General features: G+C 48.2%; 1 protein-coding gene and 1 long non-coding RNA gene across 11 annotated transcripts in view; one reads left to right on the top strand and one right to left on the bottom strand.

Annotated features, from left to right (window-relative positions):
- LDLRAD4 (low density lipoprotein receptor class A domain containing 4) overlaps positions 1–16102 on the bottom strand; it is a 173755-nt gene that overhangs the window by 46464 nt on the left and 111189 nt on the right. For 9 of the 10 annotated variants that reach the window (XM_059881063.1, XM_005224323.5, XM_059881065.1 and 6 more), the window contains one exon: positions 6996–7136. The exons of the other annotated variant lie outside the window; for it this stretch is intronic. In XM_059881063.1, the coding sequence (XP_059737046.1) occupies positions 6996–7136 (141 nt within the window). The remainder of the gene's footprint in view (positions 1–6995; positions 7137–16102) is intronic. 10 annotated transcript variants of the gene reach the window in all.
- Positions 7389–9627, top strand: LOC132343782 (uncharacterized). The gene is made up of 2 exons (XR_009492737.1): positions 7389–8287; positions 9412–9627. It is a non-coding gene; the product is annotated as an uncharacterized lncRNA (long non-coding RNA).

Genomic DNA, 16102 nt, shown 5'->3' with positions numbered 1-16102 from the left:
CTCCTCAAAGAGGGCCCCTTCCAAGATTTACGGTAGACCCTTCTGGGTAATTTTTTTGAGGTAAATATTAATGCATGACTATAGACTTAAAGTCCAGCAACCAGGCCTCTCTCTCCCAGTGGAGCAGAGTGGGCTCCCGCTGTGGATGTCCTGCCCCATTCAACCACACTCAATGGGTAGAAACGCACTACTTCCATCCTGTAAGCCCCACACATGTGTAAAGTGACCCTCAGAAGGTGCCCACGTCCCTGCGAGGCCAAGCGGGCTCCCTGCCTCTAGTACCACTAGCTAGAGCTGCCGTGACAAGATCTAGCTCTGAAAGGTGCTCAGAGAATCAGCAGAAAAGAAAGCCAGCCAGGTGAGTCTCTAAAACCTTCTATAATTAAGAGACTAAACTCTAGAAACCAATAGTCAGGGCAGACAGTGTCAACTGGAGCAGCATGGGGCTCAGCAATACACACGACTCACTGGTCCCGCACCTGCGGCCTGCTGTCCAGGGCCGGGTCTGTCTTGGGGCGGTCACCCCGCAACCGGCGGTAGAGGACGGCCCAAGTCCACAGCGCCATCCTCTGCACCTCTCCCAGCTCGCACCCCTAACGCCCATACTAGCCGAGTTTGCACAAAACTGACCTGAAAAAGAGGGCATCTTTTCTCCCCCACCGCACGCCCGCATACCCCTCCCGCAGGAAGCCGGCGCGCATTGATTTCTGTCTGATTACATAGAGCCTGCCCTGACTTTCCCGTTAGTCGAGCCGGCGTCTCAGTGCGTGTCCTCAGAGACCAGGCTCCGCAGGCAGGGCGTCTAGACAGTATTCATGACCCATCTGTCTGGCAGGCCCGCGGCCGGCCGGCAACTCCATTAGGACTGCAGCCGCGTCTCCGCCTCCGCCCCTCCCCTGCCTGCTCTCCCCTTGCAAAGCAGGAATCTGACACTGAAAATTACTATCATTGTTGCAGTTCTCAAAATAGCACTGCCAGACTGTCATTAACATCCACGCTAGACTACTAAATATTTAAAGAAGTGGATAAATCTCATCTGAAGTGGGACAGCCCGCACACAGGAAAGCAGTAACAGAATCAAAACGTGAATCTTAAGAGGTTGTTTTCATCCAGTAAATTTAGTGTCACAGCAGGAAGAAAGGGTGCCTGGGTTTACTGAAACCCCTTCCTTTGCTCTCTGCCTTTGTTTACTTGTAAACGCTGAGTTGCCTTTCAAGACTTTACAAGATTTTAATTGATCAGAAATCCATCTGGAGAAACAGAGGCACAAACCAAAGGGGCAGGTGAAGGGGCCCTCTTGGCTGGGGAGGGGGATAAGCCTGCCCTTCCAGACCCAATCTTCTTTAAATGCCATCTTGGGTCATTTACACAATCCAGGTAAGGGTTTTGCCATGGATTCTTTTTCCTTTTTTTAACTTGACACTGGGGTGGGCAGCCCTGTGAAAAGAACACACAGTGCTGCGAGGACAGCATGGCTCAAGGCCAGAGGCTTCTCCTACTGGCCTTGACTGAGGCAAGACCACCCCAGCCTCCCTGCCTGGGGCAACACAGCACTCTGGGAGACCTCCCACCCTCCCTGTGGAGGCCGCACCAGTCTGATCACAGGGCATCTGGAGGGGCCTCAGGGGACGAGAGTTAACAGCCCACGACCGACTAAGGGGCCCTGTGCACGCAGCCAAGAGGGGTGAACAGTGGCAGAAATGCACACGCTCTGCTCACTGGATCCCACCAGGTGGGTGTTCACATTCTCACCTCTTGGCAGGAAAGGAGAGCGGAAAGGGGAATGGACTTCCTGCAGGACACATAAACAGGACACAGCCGGGCAGAACTGAAGGACAGATTCAGCACTCCATCTCAACAAAACCAATGACACTTGATATCTGAGGGCTCCTGGGTTCACGTTTCAGAATCTATTTGAAAATCCAGGATTAATCCAAGAATACCATTGTCTATGTATCAATCAAAAACTGCCATATAAACAACTGTCTTCCCTGGTGACTCAGACAGTTAAGAATTCACCTGCAATGTGGGAGATAGGGTTTATTCAGTGGGTGGCGAAGATCCCCTGGAGAAGGGAATGGGAATCCACTCCAGTATTCTTGCCTAGAGAATCCCATGGACAGAGGCGCCTGGAGGGCTACTGTCCATCGGTTTGCAAAGAGTCGGACACAATTGAGCAACTAACACACACACATACACACACACAAACGATTGTGGGGCACTCACTTATATGGTCTTTCATAATAATGCATTGTTTGATCTTCACCCTACAAACCTTTAAAAACTGAAGTGTAAATTCTTAACTTATTAAAAAAAAATCATGAAAAAAACAAACACCTAGAAGCTAAAACCAAAAAACCCACAGCCTGAGTTCAGTTCCTTGATCCAATATGCAAGAGCTATGTGACCCTGAAAAAATTATTTAACCTATCTGAGCAATGTTTCCTAGGCAACCTTTCTAGACTTGCAGGTTTTGAGATAAATGACAAGATGCATGTAAACAGCCGGCACTCAGCAAATGGCAGTTCTCTGCCCACCTCATCCCCAGCCTAAGGAAGCCTGGACACAGGCCTTCAGATAAACTCGCAAGACTAATCGCCAGAGAAATGGAGCTGCGTCGCCTCTGGTAAGCGAGGATGAGACTCAGGGGAAGCAGCAGTGAGGGAAGGCTCCACCCCGGCCATCAACATTTAAGAAGAGGAGAGAGTGGAAGGAGGGCTCTCCCAGCACCATGCCCTCCGTAGCCCTGTTCCGCTACTCATCCTAGGCCCTCTGCTGAAAACACGAACAACTACTTGGAAAGACAAGACGGGCCACCAGCAAGAGTTTAAGGGGGCTGCCTGTCAGAAAGTAGGGCTGTATCTACATTACGTTTTCTGGTCCCTGGTAACTATACTATGGTTATGGATCAGAATGTCTTTTTCTTAGGAAATACACATTGAAGTACTGTCAGGTAAAGAGACGTGGTGGGTGCAACTTCCTATGTGCCAGGCATTATTCTAACTGCTTTACCTGAACTATTTTAGTAAATCCTCAGAGCAATCCTCTGAGGGAGATGCCAAAACTAGCACTGTCTTCATTTCAGAGGAGAAAATCAAGGCATGAAGAGGATGAGCAACTTGCCAAAAGCCACAGCTAGTGAGGGGAGACTGAAGCCTGCCAACTCAAGACCTCACCCTGGACTCTATAGTTGGAACAAACTGCGGGTTGTCCCCAGAAGCCAGCAACAGTATGAAGGTGGTGCCAGGGACACTCTGGTAGGAGGTGGAACCTGTGCTGGGAGACTGACCAGGTCACTGATGTGACAGGCAGAGCGTCTGCTTCATTTAGTCATGTTTCCTCTGGGGCCCGCAGGAGTCAGCCCTTCCTGAGCCCCACAGGACTTGTCTCCCAGACAAGGGCACAGGGGGGCACAGCCTGGTGATAGGGAGGGAGCTAGTCCCTTTGGAAAAAAACTGAGAAAGGTGGAAAGAAAGACATCTAGCTCAGAATTTAATGTGCTGAATTTATCTTATTTGTTTGTTATTACCCTAAATGACACTGGGCACACAAAAATGTTTCCTTCTGAAAAGTCCTGGCTTAACATCCTGGCTGAATCCAGGAACCTAATCAACTTTGGCTCATTTCACTTTGAGATTTCCGAGGCCACCAGTCAAGACCCCAGTATGGGCAGAAGTGCCACGCCCTTAATCAGGACCCCATCACTCACCAGAGGCAAAGCTGTCGCAGGGACCCTCAGTCCCCCACTCTGAGGTCTGTGGGGGACTGAGGAAGGCCTGCCTTCGCCAACGCCGTCAAAGCACACAGCTCTTTCCACGCTCCTCAAATCCTGTTTCTCAGAAGCCAGAGCTGTGGAGTACAGGGGCTTCAAAGGGCAGGTTCACGGAGCCAGAGCCCAGTGCACAGGGCCAGCATTGAGGGCAATAGGCAGGCCGTGCAGCTGGGGACCCGCGGGCCATCTCTTCAGCAACAAGGACAGAAGGAAAGTGGCATGACCAGCTTGCCTTCCCCCTCAGTCGCCCGGCCATCCTTGACCCTGACACCCCACTTGCCTCCTCCGTGAAGCCACCATGACCACGTCCTGGCAAAATGGTTCTCTGTAGACTCCGGGACCACAGTCCCTGGGACCGCTCGGCCCAGTACCCTGTGTCCATGCTGAGTCATCTTTGCATGAGTGTGTTTTAGTTCCCCAATCTGCCTGTCGGCACCTTGATAATGAAATCTGTTATCCTTCATTCCCTAGAACGCTGGGTACAATGACCAAAGAAGGCACTTAATACATATACCTGTAAATATAATAATTTGTATTGTAAAATTTTATTTTTATAAATAATAATTTTATTTGATTTGTATTTTCAGTGCTCAGGAATACAATGTTTTGATAGAGGAAGACATGGAAAAGCTGACAGTGAGGCTGACAGTATAGCCCTCTTCCTTGAAAAGATACACCAACCACTCTCCCTGCAAGATACTCACAACAGCCCACACTCACATTTGCAGAGCGTGGGGCTCAGACCCAGGGATGTGCCTCAACGAGGCAGAGGAGCAGGTGAGACACACAGTCTAGGTTCCAAAATTGTTTTCAGAAGGAAAAGTTTCTTAGAGCTGTTACTGTAAGGGTTTCTACTATCACTAGCACTGCTGCCTCACAAATGACAGTGACATTTTCTTTCTAACCTTAATTCATGCTAAATTTTAGCAAATACAAAATGAGAGAGATAATCAAGACACCTGAGTCAGGGTGCATGCCCACAGCCAACAACACAGGCAAAAAACCGATTCCACTGTGCTTGACCCTAAGTGCAATCAAAGAGTACAACACAGGGAGTTTCCTCTATGTAGACACAGAGCAGACTAAGTTGACTCCTATGCAGGAGTAAGGAGAAAGCATGCTTTGTTCTCCTGCACTACACTGACTTAGAGACAAGAAGTCCTGTGACATTCCAAGTTCTGAAGGCGGAGAGGAAGGGGCACCCCCACAACCAATCCCCCTAGAGACGCTGTCCACCTGCTGCAGACGCAGGCTGGTGGGGCCTGCAGACTCCCCCAAGCCTCACTGTGCAGCTGAGGGTGGAAGCAGACACTCTCTGCTCTTGGCTACAGACCAAGGGGAGGAAAGTGCACTGATCTGATACCAGATCACCCTCAGTACCACAAAGAACAGACCAGCCATGGCAAACCCAAATGTGACAAGCAGGCCAGCTGCCTGTGAGCTGGCAGAGAGGCCAGGCCCAGCAAGCCCCCTTCAGCCCTTCCCCAGGGGACAGAGGAGGCGGGAAACACCCAGCACCTCTGAGGATAAACTCGCCTTTGGACACCTGAGCCCATGCTTCATGTGAAGGAGGTCCGGCCGTGCAGACAGCAGCAGGCACACAGCAAGCAGCAAGATGATGATGCAGACCGCACTCTTCATGTGAACCCCCAGAGCAGCTGTACACGGCAGGAATCATTCCCATTTCATGGACAGAGACACTAAGCCTTAAGGAGTTCAGCCGCCTTTCTTAAGCAAGAGCTTGAACCCAGGTTCACGTGAAGCCAGAGCCCTCATCCTGCCCTTTGTCGTTCTGTCTCCAGACTCTCCCATCTTCTTAAAAGACAGCATGTTGTCAACAACCTCACATTTTGGCTACAAGGGAACAAGCCTAGTTACACCTGAACAGTAGGGACCAACAGTTTGCCAACAGGATCTTAAGGTTCCTCTGTTAGGATACAAACTACTACAGCATATGTAAGACAGACAACAAGGTCCTCCTATAGAACACAGAGACCTGTATTCAATATCCTGTGATAAACCAACATGGAGAAGAGGAGGGAAAAAATATATACATAACTGAATCACTATTGTACAGCAGAAATTAAGACAACACTGTAAATCAACTATCAGGTTCAGTTCAGTCGCTCAGTCATGTCCAACTCTTTGCGACCTCATGAATCACAGCACGCCAGGCCTCCCTGTCCATCACCAACTCCCGGAGTTCACGCAGACTCACATCCATGATGCCATCTATACTTCAATTTATACTTCATCTATACTTCCAACTATACTTCAATTTAAAAAAGAGATTCTTCTCTTAGGACAGACTCTCAGAGGTCTTTGGGCAATGCTGAGCCATTTATAGATGGAGAAGCTTCACTTGGCTTCTAAACAAAACTAAAGAGTTCACATTTTTAAAATGAAAAGATATTTGGAAATTGGCTTTAAACACCAGGAAATACTGAGGAGAAAGGAAGAGAGGCAGGGAGGAAGGGACCTGAGGCAGGGAAAAAGATCCCTAGCGAGGGTCAGTGCTGTGAAGCATCCTTGACCTCGACACACTTCCTTAGGCCCAGGAAACAGGACACAACGAAACACAGGACGCAACAAGCCACTCTCAGAGTCGCCCAGCCATGTCTCCAGGTGCCTTCTCTCTCCTTCCTCTTCACAAAAACCACCAGATCAGTCAATGAACTTCGTACTTGGACTTCACCTTCTTCCAGCTCAAGAAATGCTCACAGCCTCAACCTGGGACTTTACCTGAGAAACAACCCACTCCAGTACCAAATAGAAAAAATACACAATTACAACCTTTTTAAACCCCCAACAAACTTTTTTTTTCTATTTTCTTGTTTTAATTACATGCTTGAACACAGACTCTATATATCTTTCTTTATTTAAAATTATTTTAAAATAGTGGCTTAAAATTACTTCCAAAAATTCTCTAAAACCAGTATGAAGAATACTAAGTCAATAATTATTTCTTGGGATCAGTCAGTGCTTCTCAGATATGCAGCAGAAAGCCTCTCCCAAACAAAACACAGGCTGCTCAAAATGGAAGGAACTTCTGACTCTCAGACATACCCTCTTTCTATCCTAAAAGAAAACATTGCCTTTGTGACAACACAAACCTCTTCTCTTAACCAAAAACAACATCTTTCCCACATCCCAGGGTCAGGGCCGCCTACCGTTTGCAAACACACCACAGCTGAATGGCGCGAGGTGGGCAGGAAGGACTTACAGCTGAAGATGCCCGGAGGGGGGTGCTCTGTCACCAGGAGGCAGTTTTCTTCGTCACTGTTGTCCCCACAGTCGTTCTGCTGGTTACAGACCAGGGAACCCAGATACAAGCACTGCCCGCTGGTGCAGGTGAATTTGCACTCTGAAAAAGCACAACACAAAGCATGGAGTTGTCAATGCCAGCCTGAGGCTCCTCAGCTGCCACTTCTCCTCCCCCGTCTGTATGCTGTGACGGTCTGGGAACCCATCTACCTAGAGAACCCAGAGAACCGAGCTCAGACAGGGCCCAGGAGCACTCAGGCCTGCCGGACCTCACTCATCCCCTACCTTGGACCCACATAATAATAGCACAGGTGCTTTCTTTACACAACATGCCCAGCAAGAGTCACAGTTACGGAGCTCTTTGCTTGAAAAAAATCCTTGTCAGTCTTCACTGCCACCAAGGAAGAAGGAGCCAGTGCAGCAGCAGTGAAAAATGTGCTCTGAACAGTCCAAGGTACTCTGCCTCAGACTTCCAGTCCAAGTACCCTTCAGAGCAGCCTGAAAAAATTACCCAGCCGTCATCAGAACACCATCGGGTATTTTAAAAGTCCTTCAGAACTGGAACTGGCAAATAGCACTATTTCTCTTCTACGTTCAAAAGCACTGAATGAAAGAATGTATGAATGCTTTTCTGTGTTTTCCTGTGTACAGAATGTGCAGAAGTGTTCTCATTAGCTTCTTAGAACTATCACAGAAGCACCCATGGAAGCAGGTAAGAATGCCTTAACATTCTCTGCAAACAAAAGGCACATCAGTACATGCAAGGTATCAAATACATGGGAAACAGTCTGAAAGGATGCTCGCCAAAACACAAACAGTGACACTTCTGGGTGCTGGGATCATTGGTAATCTGTAGTTCCTTCTGACTTGTGTGTACCATTTTATAATCAGAAAAATATAAAGCCTATTTTAAAGTGAGAAAAATCTCTGAAACCAAATGTTCATAGAATTCTAAACCCACAATAATGAAGTACCTATAACATCATACCAACAGAAATCCAGACACACGGTTCCAGCCCCACCGTCTCAGTCACACTGTGAGGCACGGAGCTCATGGGGGCACCCCCAGGAAGAGCAGCAGTAAAAGCACAGACACCAGCTGGCAGTTCCTGCCTGAGGACCCGCTGCAGAGCGCTGGGGTGGAGAGGAGCGCAGATCCCGCACAGCCACGGCCTGCAGCGCGAGAGTAATGTTGAGGGCCAGACGGTGTGCTGATGACCAGGCTGGTACTGTATCTACAGGCTTTAATAAGTAAGTGTTAGTCACTCAGTCGTGCCCAACTCTTTGCGACCCCATGGACTGCAGCCCACCAGGCTCCTCCGTCCATGAGATTTTCCAGGCAAGGATACTGGAGCGGGTTGCCTTTTCCTTCTCCAGGGGATCTTCCCGACCCAGGGATCTAGGGCCTCTGCTAAGTCGCTTCAGTCGTGTCCGACTCCGTGCGACCCCACAGATGGCAGCCCACCAGGCTCAGCCATCCCTGGGATTCTCCAGGCAAGAACACCAGAGTGGGTTGCCATTTCCTTCTCCAGTGCATGAAAGTGAAAGGTGAAAGTGAAGTCGCTCAGTCTAGGGCCTCTAAAAAGGATCTAACTGCACAGCCCTGAGCATTTAACGCACATCCATCAAGACTAACCCTGCACACCCCACTCACAACAGCTCCACGGAGGAGCAATAAGAGTTCTGAACTGCCCACTGACATGTGCACACGTCCCTGAGGACCACACCCAACCTGCAGGACCCACTAGATGGCTACATAGGCATTCACGGCATAAACCTGGGCCCCAACAGGGGAAACAGGGGTGAAAGTACAGCGGTGACCCTCAGGTATTGTGACCACTGAGCCTCAGGACTCTTTCCCTCAAGCCACTCTTTCAGTCATTCATTCAAGAGTCCTCACTACTCTGGCAAGGAGCATGGCCACAGGTGCCAAGGATGAAACAGACAGTTCCGTCTAAGAGTTTCTCCTTCAGCTCTTAAACTAAACACTGTGTTTTCCTCAGGCAAGAACAAGACTCTTAGCCTCTCAACTGCTTCCTGGTCAACGTGGTGTTGGGATTAAAGCAGTGACTCTGCATCCTCCTCTGATAGCCTAGGGCCCAGAGGATATGGGGTTTGGGGTCAGTGAGTGTCCCCACAGGATTGCTAAGTCTGGGCGCAGGTAGATTCCCTCGAGATTCCTCTGTAAGACAGCATCCTCCAGCTGAAAAATCTGAAAGCTACCTATTGCCTTACATTCTAAAAGTCCTTTCAATTCTTAGAAACCACAATTCAACAGTTTTAAAAAAGAAATGTTAAAGAATGACACTCTACTTGAGCCCTTTGGTACTTCCGGTGCTCACTCTTCATTATTCTAATGATTATCCTAATGACAGGTGCTGAACTCTGGACAGGGATCACACTGATCACCAGTGGACACAGTGATCAATACACTGACTGGACACATTGATCCGAACTGGACACAGTGATCATTCTGGACACACTGATCATCAATACCACCTCCACGGGATCCTTCGAAGCAGCATCACAAACATGCTGTAACCTCCGCGTGTTTAAAATACAATGCTCTGGGCCGCACTCGCATGTTTCCACTCCCAGGGCTCAGGCCTGTTTCTTCTCAGCAAATCTGGTCAGGCTTTGGCCCCATCACTGCACTCCAGGCCATGGACGCCCTCCATGTCAACTCCAGGGCAGCACCTAGGCTGTGTCTCGTCCACAGGGTCACAGAGTCAGATGAGACACAGTGACTGAACAAGACTGCATGTATGCTTCTGATAAATGTGGAAGTGCAGCAGCCATAGAAGCACACTCAGGTCGCCTCCATGGTAAGCAGGTGCTGCCCAGCATTGATGCACAGTAGCACATGCATCTGAAACAAATCCGGGTGCTGTCCACAGAGCTCTCTCCCAAACACTCTTCAGAGGGAAAACTGAAGGAAAACTCCCAGAGAAAAGTCTTAAAATCCCCAGCACCATGTGCTTTATTATCCTCCGTAGTACATCAGACCACATTAAATTTATGGGACACATGAAAGAGAAGAGGCCAACAGTCCTGGCCTAAAACTGCCATTAACAAACAGTCATTGTCTTTTATTGCTGAATCAGTGTCTGGGCTCCAAAGGTCAAGGACTCAAATCCGCCTTCAATCATCACACACTAATCTGAGCACTGTCATCATCATAACTCACCTCATGGACCGTCCGCCTGGAGTACACGCACTTCACCCTGTGAGCCACCCTGCATGTCCCCTACCAGTGCACCAGGGGGCCACACACTGAGGTCCCACAGTGAGCAGGGGCGGGTCTGAGCACTGGGGAGAGTTAGGGTTACGCTCTGCCCCAGCCCATACCAGGCTCCCAGTCAAGGGCAGGCAGGAAGGCCGAATACGCTGGGACTCCAGAATGGGCCAGTCCAGCACTACCGAGGGCAGGCTCCCTGGCATGGCTGGGACAGACAACAGACTAGTCCCTCAACATCCTGTCCTGTCTGGGTCCTACAGATGCCAGAGCCTCCGTCGTCTCCAAGACAGAGAAAATGCCTCGCTGGGATTGGTCACATCACTCATGTCACCACTTAATCAAGATGGTTTACAGGCCACCATCATCTCAGAAAACCACAAGACCTCAGCAGCACTTCCCAGTCAAGACACCTGATCCTCATCAACTGGGGTCTCAAGGTCACCTGAGGGCTGGGGACTCAAGAGGTGTCAGCAGTCAGGTGGGCGGTCTGAGTCCCAATCACACCACAGCATGAAACATGCTGCACAACCAGACACAACTTTACCAGCTGCCATAAAGAAACAGAAAATTGGTGTCTTGAAAGCTATATAAAGATCATCACAAAACTTCACTCCGTCCAGGGGAAAGGATTAATAAGGGAGGAGCCGTCTCTCACACTAAGCGAACCATCCACTACAGAGGACAGGGGTGTCAGTGGACAGGGTCCAGGAGCACAGGGTCCTCACACTCACCCTACCAGGTGGGCCAAGGCCAAAAGGTCCCCAGTGAGACACCCACACACCTGCATACCGACACCCTCTCACTCGACATAACCTCCATGCCTGTGGTACTGACGTATGAGATGGAGAACAAGACTTGTGGCTGAGATTGAGTTATCATGCCAGCGCTGTCTTCAGAGAAGTGGTGATACCCTCTTGTGAGCTCACGGCCTCCATTCTCAGATCGCACATTCTCACCAAGGCTACCGGCCTGGTCACAAACTCCAGCTCTGCTGTCAACCAGCTGCACTGCACAGTCTCCTTCAGGCTCAGTTTCTTCACATATAAAATACCTGCTGTGAAGACTCAACAGATGCCGTACATGCAGTGCTCAATACAGTGTCTGACTCGTGGCACACGTACAAACAAATGGAAGCTAACAACATATCTGATATTATAATCATTATCAGCACCTCAAAAAACAGACTGGGGATCATGGAAGTAACTTCTGGATTTGACCAGAGCAGATGTGAACTTTAAAACTTTTCCAAAGCTAAATAGGTAACAGGTAACAATCACAAAAAAACAGACAGACTGGGAGCCACAGTTATAATGTCCACATGATCTCCGCAGGGGCCCCTCTGCATCAGGACTGGCACGTCTGTCCCTCATAAATGAGGGTGCCATGTCACAGCTACTTTTATATCAAACAAAAGTATGTCTTCACCAGGTTTCTCTCAAAACTATATTTTTCTTTCATTACTTTTATAACCCACATATTAATGATTTCCATTCTTTGCATGCATTTCTAAAATATTACAATTGAAATGCACATTAAAACAGTTCCTGAATTTGTATGCATGCAGGCTTAGTCGCTACAGTCAAGTCCAACTCTTTGCAACCCAATGGACTGTAGCCTGCCAGGCTCCTCTGTCCATGGGATTCCCAGGCAAGAATACTAGAGTGGGTTGTCATGCCCTTCTCCAGGCCTGAATTTGTATAATTACTTTTAAAAAATCTAAATGCAAATTTAAAATAACAACTAAACATAGTTTTGGGGAAGAAAGTTTTATAGAGCAATAGTTCCTGTGGACCATGCTCTGACAGCTGACTCACACTGTGAACATCTCCACACCTGGCACAGTGGACGCTCGAGGTGAGCAGTCCAGGCCAGAGAGGGTTCCAAGGCTGAGCCCAGATCCGAGGTCACAGGTCACTGCACCCCATGCCCTCAGACTTCTAGACACAGCATTAGGAGCACAGCAAATGGCACAGATGTAAACTGACAGCAAAGCTGCTTGAGACACAGCATGCACCTCTGACAAGAAGGGTCAAGTTCACAGTGCAAAATCACACATCTGAAATGTTCAAGAAAGGATTCTAGTTTCCAAAGCGTGTCTTGGCCCTACAGCATATTGATCAAGAAATAACAGAATTTGAAATCTCTGGCTTTTTAGTAAAATATACTTAAAAGAGGAAGTAAAAGTCATTTCCCAGGCCACACTAACCATGGGGGTGGGGGCTGGGACCATGACATTGAGATTTATCATAAGAAATATATATTTGGTCTCAGTCATAAATCACAAAAGCTCTGATTCAGGGCTCCTAAAACCCTTGGAATTTCCTAAATGGTAAGAGCCATGAAGGTGTCTTTTGTTATTCGTGCCAAGGCCCTGGTTAATGAGGTGACTTTGGGAAGCCCCTAAGGATAGGACTGGTTGCCAGGGGAACCACCCACAGGATCAGAAGGCTGGCACTTTCAGCCCCACCCTCAGGCCTCTGTTGGAGGAGAAGGGCTGGAAACTGAGCCCATCCCAATGGCCAGTGAGCTCACCACTCCTGCCAGGATGATGAGACCTCCATAACACCCCAGAGTACAGAGTCAGAGGGCTTCCAGGCTGGTAATCATAGGAGGTCTGGGGAAGGTGGTGCCTGAGAGGATGTCAGGCTCCACACCCTTTCCTTACACCACTGTGCCCTGGCCTTTCTTGACCAGTAACATTATTATTCAACTGCCTTCCTGAGTTCTGTGAGCCGCTCCAGCAAGTCTACCAAATCTCAGGAGGGACCACAAGAACCTCCAATTGATCAGCCAGTTGGTCAGAAGCACAGGGGTGACCACCTGGACTTGGGACTCGTGTCTGAAGAGGGCAGTGCCTCCGGGTCTGGGCCACTTCCGGCAGAAAGGGTCAAACCCGACAAAGCTGTAGGACATCAAGCTGTCGCAGTTGCCTGGTGCAGGAAACACCCACATGGCTGGTGGCCAGCACTGTGAGTGCTGTGTGTAGACACAGAAGAGTTTTTTGCTTTACTAACAAAAACCCTGGCACGTAGCCTGCATGTGGCTCTGAAGCTGGCCAGTCTCTTTCACCAAGATGGTCCCAGTCCTTCTCCCAGCCCCTGCCGTTCTCCCTTCATCCTGGGACCTATACACAACAGGAAAAACCCATCTGAAGGCCACAGACTTCCCATGCCTTTCTTGTAGAAATGAAACCTGTGAGGACCAGTCTGAAGTCTGTTGTTTACACTTCAGGTCCTACAAAGACATAACCATGAGATTTCTACAAAGACACCCTCCAGCCAAAGACAACTACTGAACTTTGGGACCCAGAGGTACAGAGTCATCAAATCACATAAGTGACCATCATATTAATTCCTGACTTCACATAGAAACTGAGGCCCAGAGAAGTTAGGAAACTCACCCAAGGTCACACAACTAAATGAGGAAAGAAATAGTAAGATACCCTCTCATCGACCTCTGGTATCAAAGCAAATGGCCAGGGGTTTAGTATCTGTTCTCAGATGCACTCTTTTAATATTATAAAGCAGTAAAATTAAACTATACTGGACACATACAAATAATTATTCCTTTTTATCACAAAGGAACAGTTATTTTGGGTTCATTATCTTGATATTTTTGTTTTTACTTAAAAAAAAAGAAAAATTGTAAGATATGGATAAGTAAATCTAAGAAAGGAAACCTCATTATGTATTGCTATCACCCGGAGGTAGCCACCAGTAACATTTTGGTGCACATCCACCTATACTGTCTTTGTTCTTTGAGTATAAAAATTAAAGGATCGCATTCTTCCTATTGCTTTATGACCTACTTTTTTCACTTAAAAATATAAGCATTTCTCCAGAACGTGAAACACTAAAACATCCTTTGTAGTAGCTATGGGGAATTTCATCACAATGATATATCATAGTTACTTAACCATGTGTTATTCTGGGACTGGTTTACTCTATCTTTTTTCTTCTTTTTGCCATGCCACAAGGCTTGTGAGATATTATCTCCCCAACCAGTGATTGAACCCAGGCCTTTGGCAGTGACATCATGGAGTCCTAACCACTGGAACTGCCAGAGACTTCCTCCTCATATTTTAATATTGCTTTATTTCTAAACTTAAATTCTGCCACCAGGGTCAGCAATTCCCTTTAGTCTCCAGTCATCTGCAAATTTGATAAGCATGTTTTTTTAATCACTTTTCCCCAAGTGCTTGACAAGAAAGCCTGGGGACATAGCCATTAGAGTCCCTACCTGGCTGATGCTATTCATTCATTGACATGCTTTGGGATCACCAAATAGAAACTCTAGTTATTCAAGAGTCTTCCAGTCATGACAAATATTCAGTGTTTCCTTCATTCACTATATATACTAAACGTATTATAAGCAGCACTGACAAAGAGCTATAAAAATGTCTGCAAAGAGTTAGGAATACTTACATAAATGAGAACTTTTATGACTCCTGTTCACAAAAAAGTACCCAGATTTGGCATTCCAAAAATTGTGTTTTTCACTTAAAAATCAAAAAGACTTTAAAATATTTCATAAATTTCTTTTTAATTAGAAAAAAAATCCCTGCAATGCCAGAAACTGTTAGGCAAACACATTGAAATGGTTAAAATTGTTTAAGTCACTAGAGATAAAAATCTTTTAATTCAAGGTTTAGCTACTGGGCAACTTCCACTGCCAAGCCATGAGCTTCTGGAAACAGATGTTCATATGAAAGCATGAATTCATGCCACAGCAGCAAGTCCTGGAACCAGGGCAGTAGCTTGTCGGTTCTGACCTTGTCTGCCTGGAGTGGCCTGGACCCGCGACACTGCCCCTTCAGACACAAGTCCCAAGTCCAGGTGGTCACCTGTGCTTCTGACTACCCAGCGATCAATTGGAGGACGGGTTTCCGTGCCAGGCTTGGCGGCTGAGGAGGGTTCTGGAGAGCTGAGCTCCACATGCTCCTCTGAAGCAGCCACCACACTCGTCTTCCCGGACCCTGATCAGCCAGGGGCCCTCCCCAACCTGGGCCTCCAGGAGGGGGCTCCTGTGTTTCACATGCTCAGCTGCTCCAGCCGTGCTTCTGTGAGAGCTGCACGTGGCCTTGTTGGCTGTCAAACCAGCAAAGGGAGCAGGGCTGGCCCTGGTGAGCGTCCACAAGCAGGGCGGGCAGCGGGGGCCGAGCCTCAAGCTCTCTCCAGGCACCTGACACCCCAACCTGCCTGCTATACACAACCGGGAAACCAACAAACTCGTGGGGCTCTCAGAGTGAGAAACACAGTCACTTCTTATAATTTTCCCACCATCCCTCCCTTAATAGGAAAAAACCTCTTTTATGTAAAACTGTTTTCCCTGGATTCCATGACGTTCTTCAGCTTCAAGTTCCCCATTTTATAAATGAGGAGTCAAAGGCCCATAAGAATTAGTGGCTTCCTGGGATGTTAAGTGATTCAGACAAAGAACCAAGACCCAACTCAAAAGCCCCTGATCATGCCCTGGCTCTGTGTACCATCCAGACAGAGCGGTTCCCTTCAAGGGGTGCAGACCAGACGGGGCAGAGAGGGGCACGTCCAAAAGTCCTTACAGGAGCGGGTCAGCGTTCAGAGTTGCCACCCACTACCGCCTGCATGCGGGTGAGGCTCAGAGGGAGAACGTACACATCGGCCGTGATTGTTCCCTCCGAGTCCCCCAGCTCTGGGCAGACAGACCCCCTGACATATGCACCGCAAGGGATGGATTTTTTTCAGGGGCAGTGGCTCGTGGGACACTGTGTGCCCTATGACTCAACAAAGCAGAATCACAAAATGTCTGATGCTGTTTCAAATTCCTCGCTACAGAAAAGGATAAAACAC

The sequence above is a fragment of the Bos taurus genome, chromosome 24 (assembly GCF_002263795.3).
Source record: "Bos taurus isolate L1 Dominette 01449 registration number 42190680 breed Hereford chromosome 24, ARS-UCD2.0, whole genome shotgun sequence".
Taxonomy (NCBI): domain Eukaryota; kingdom Metazoa; phylum Chordata; class Mammalia; order Artiodactyla; family Bovidae; genus Bos; species Bos taurus.
Note: the sequence above shows the minus strand (reverse complement) of the source record. Positions and strands in the feature narration are given on the sequence as shown.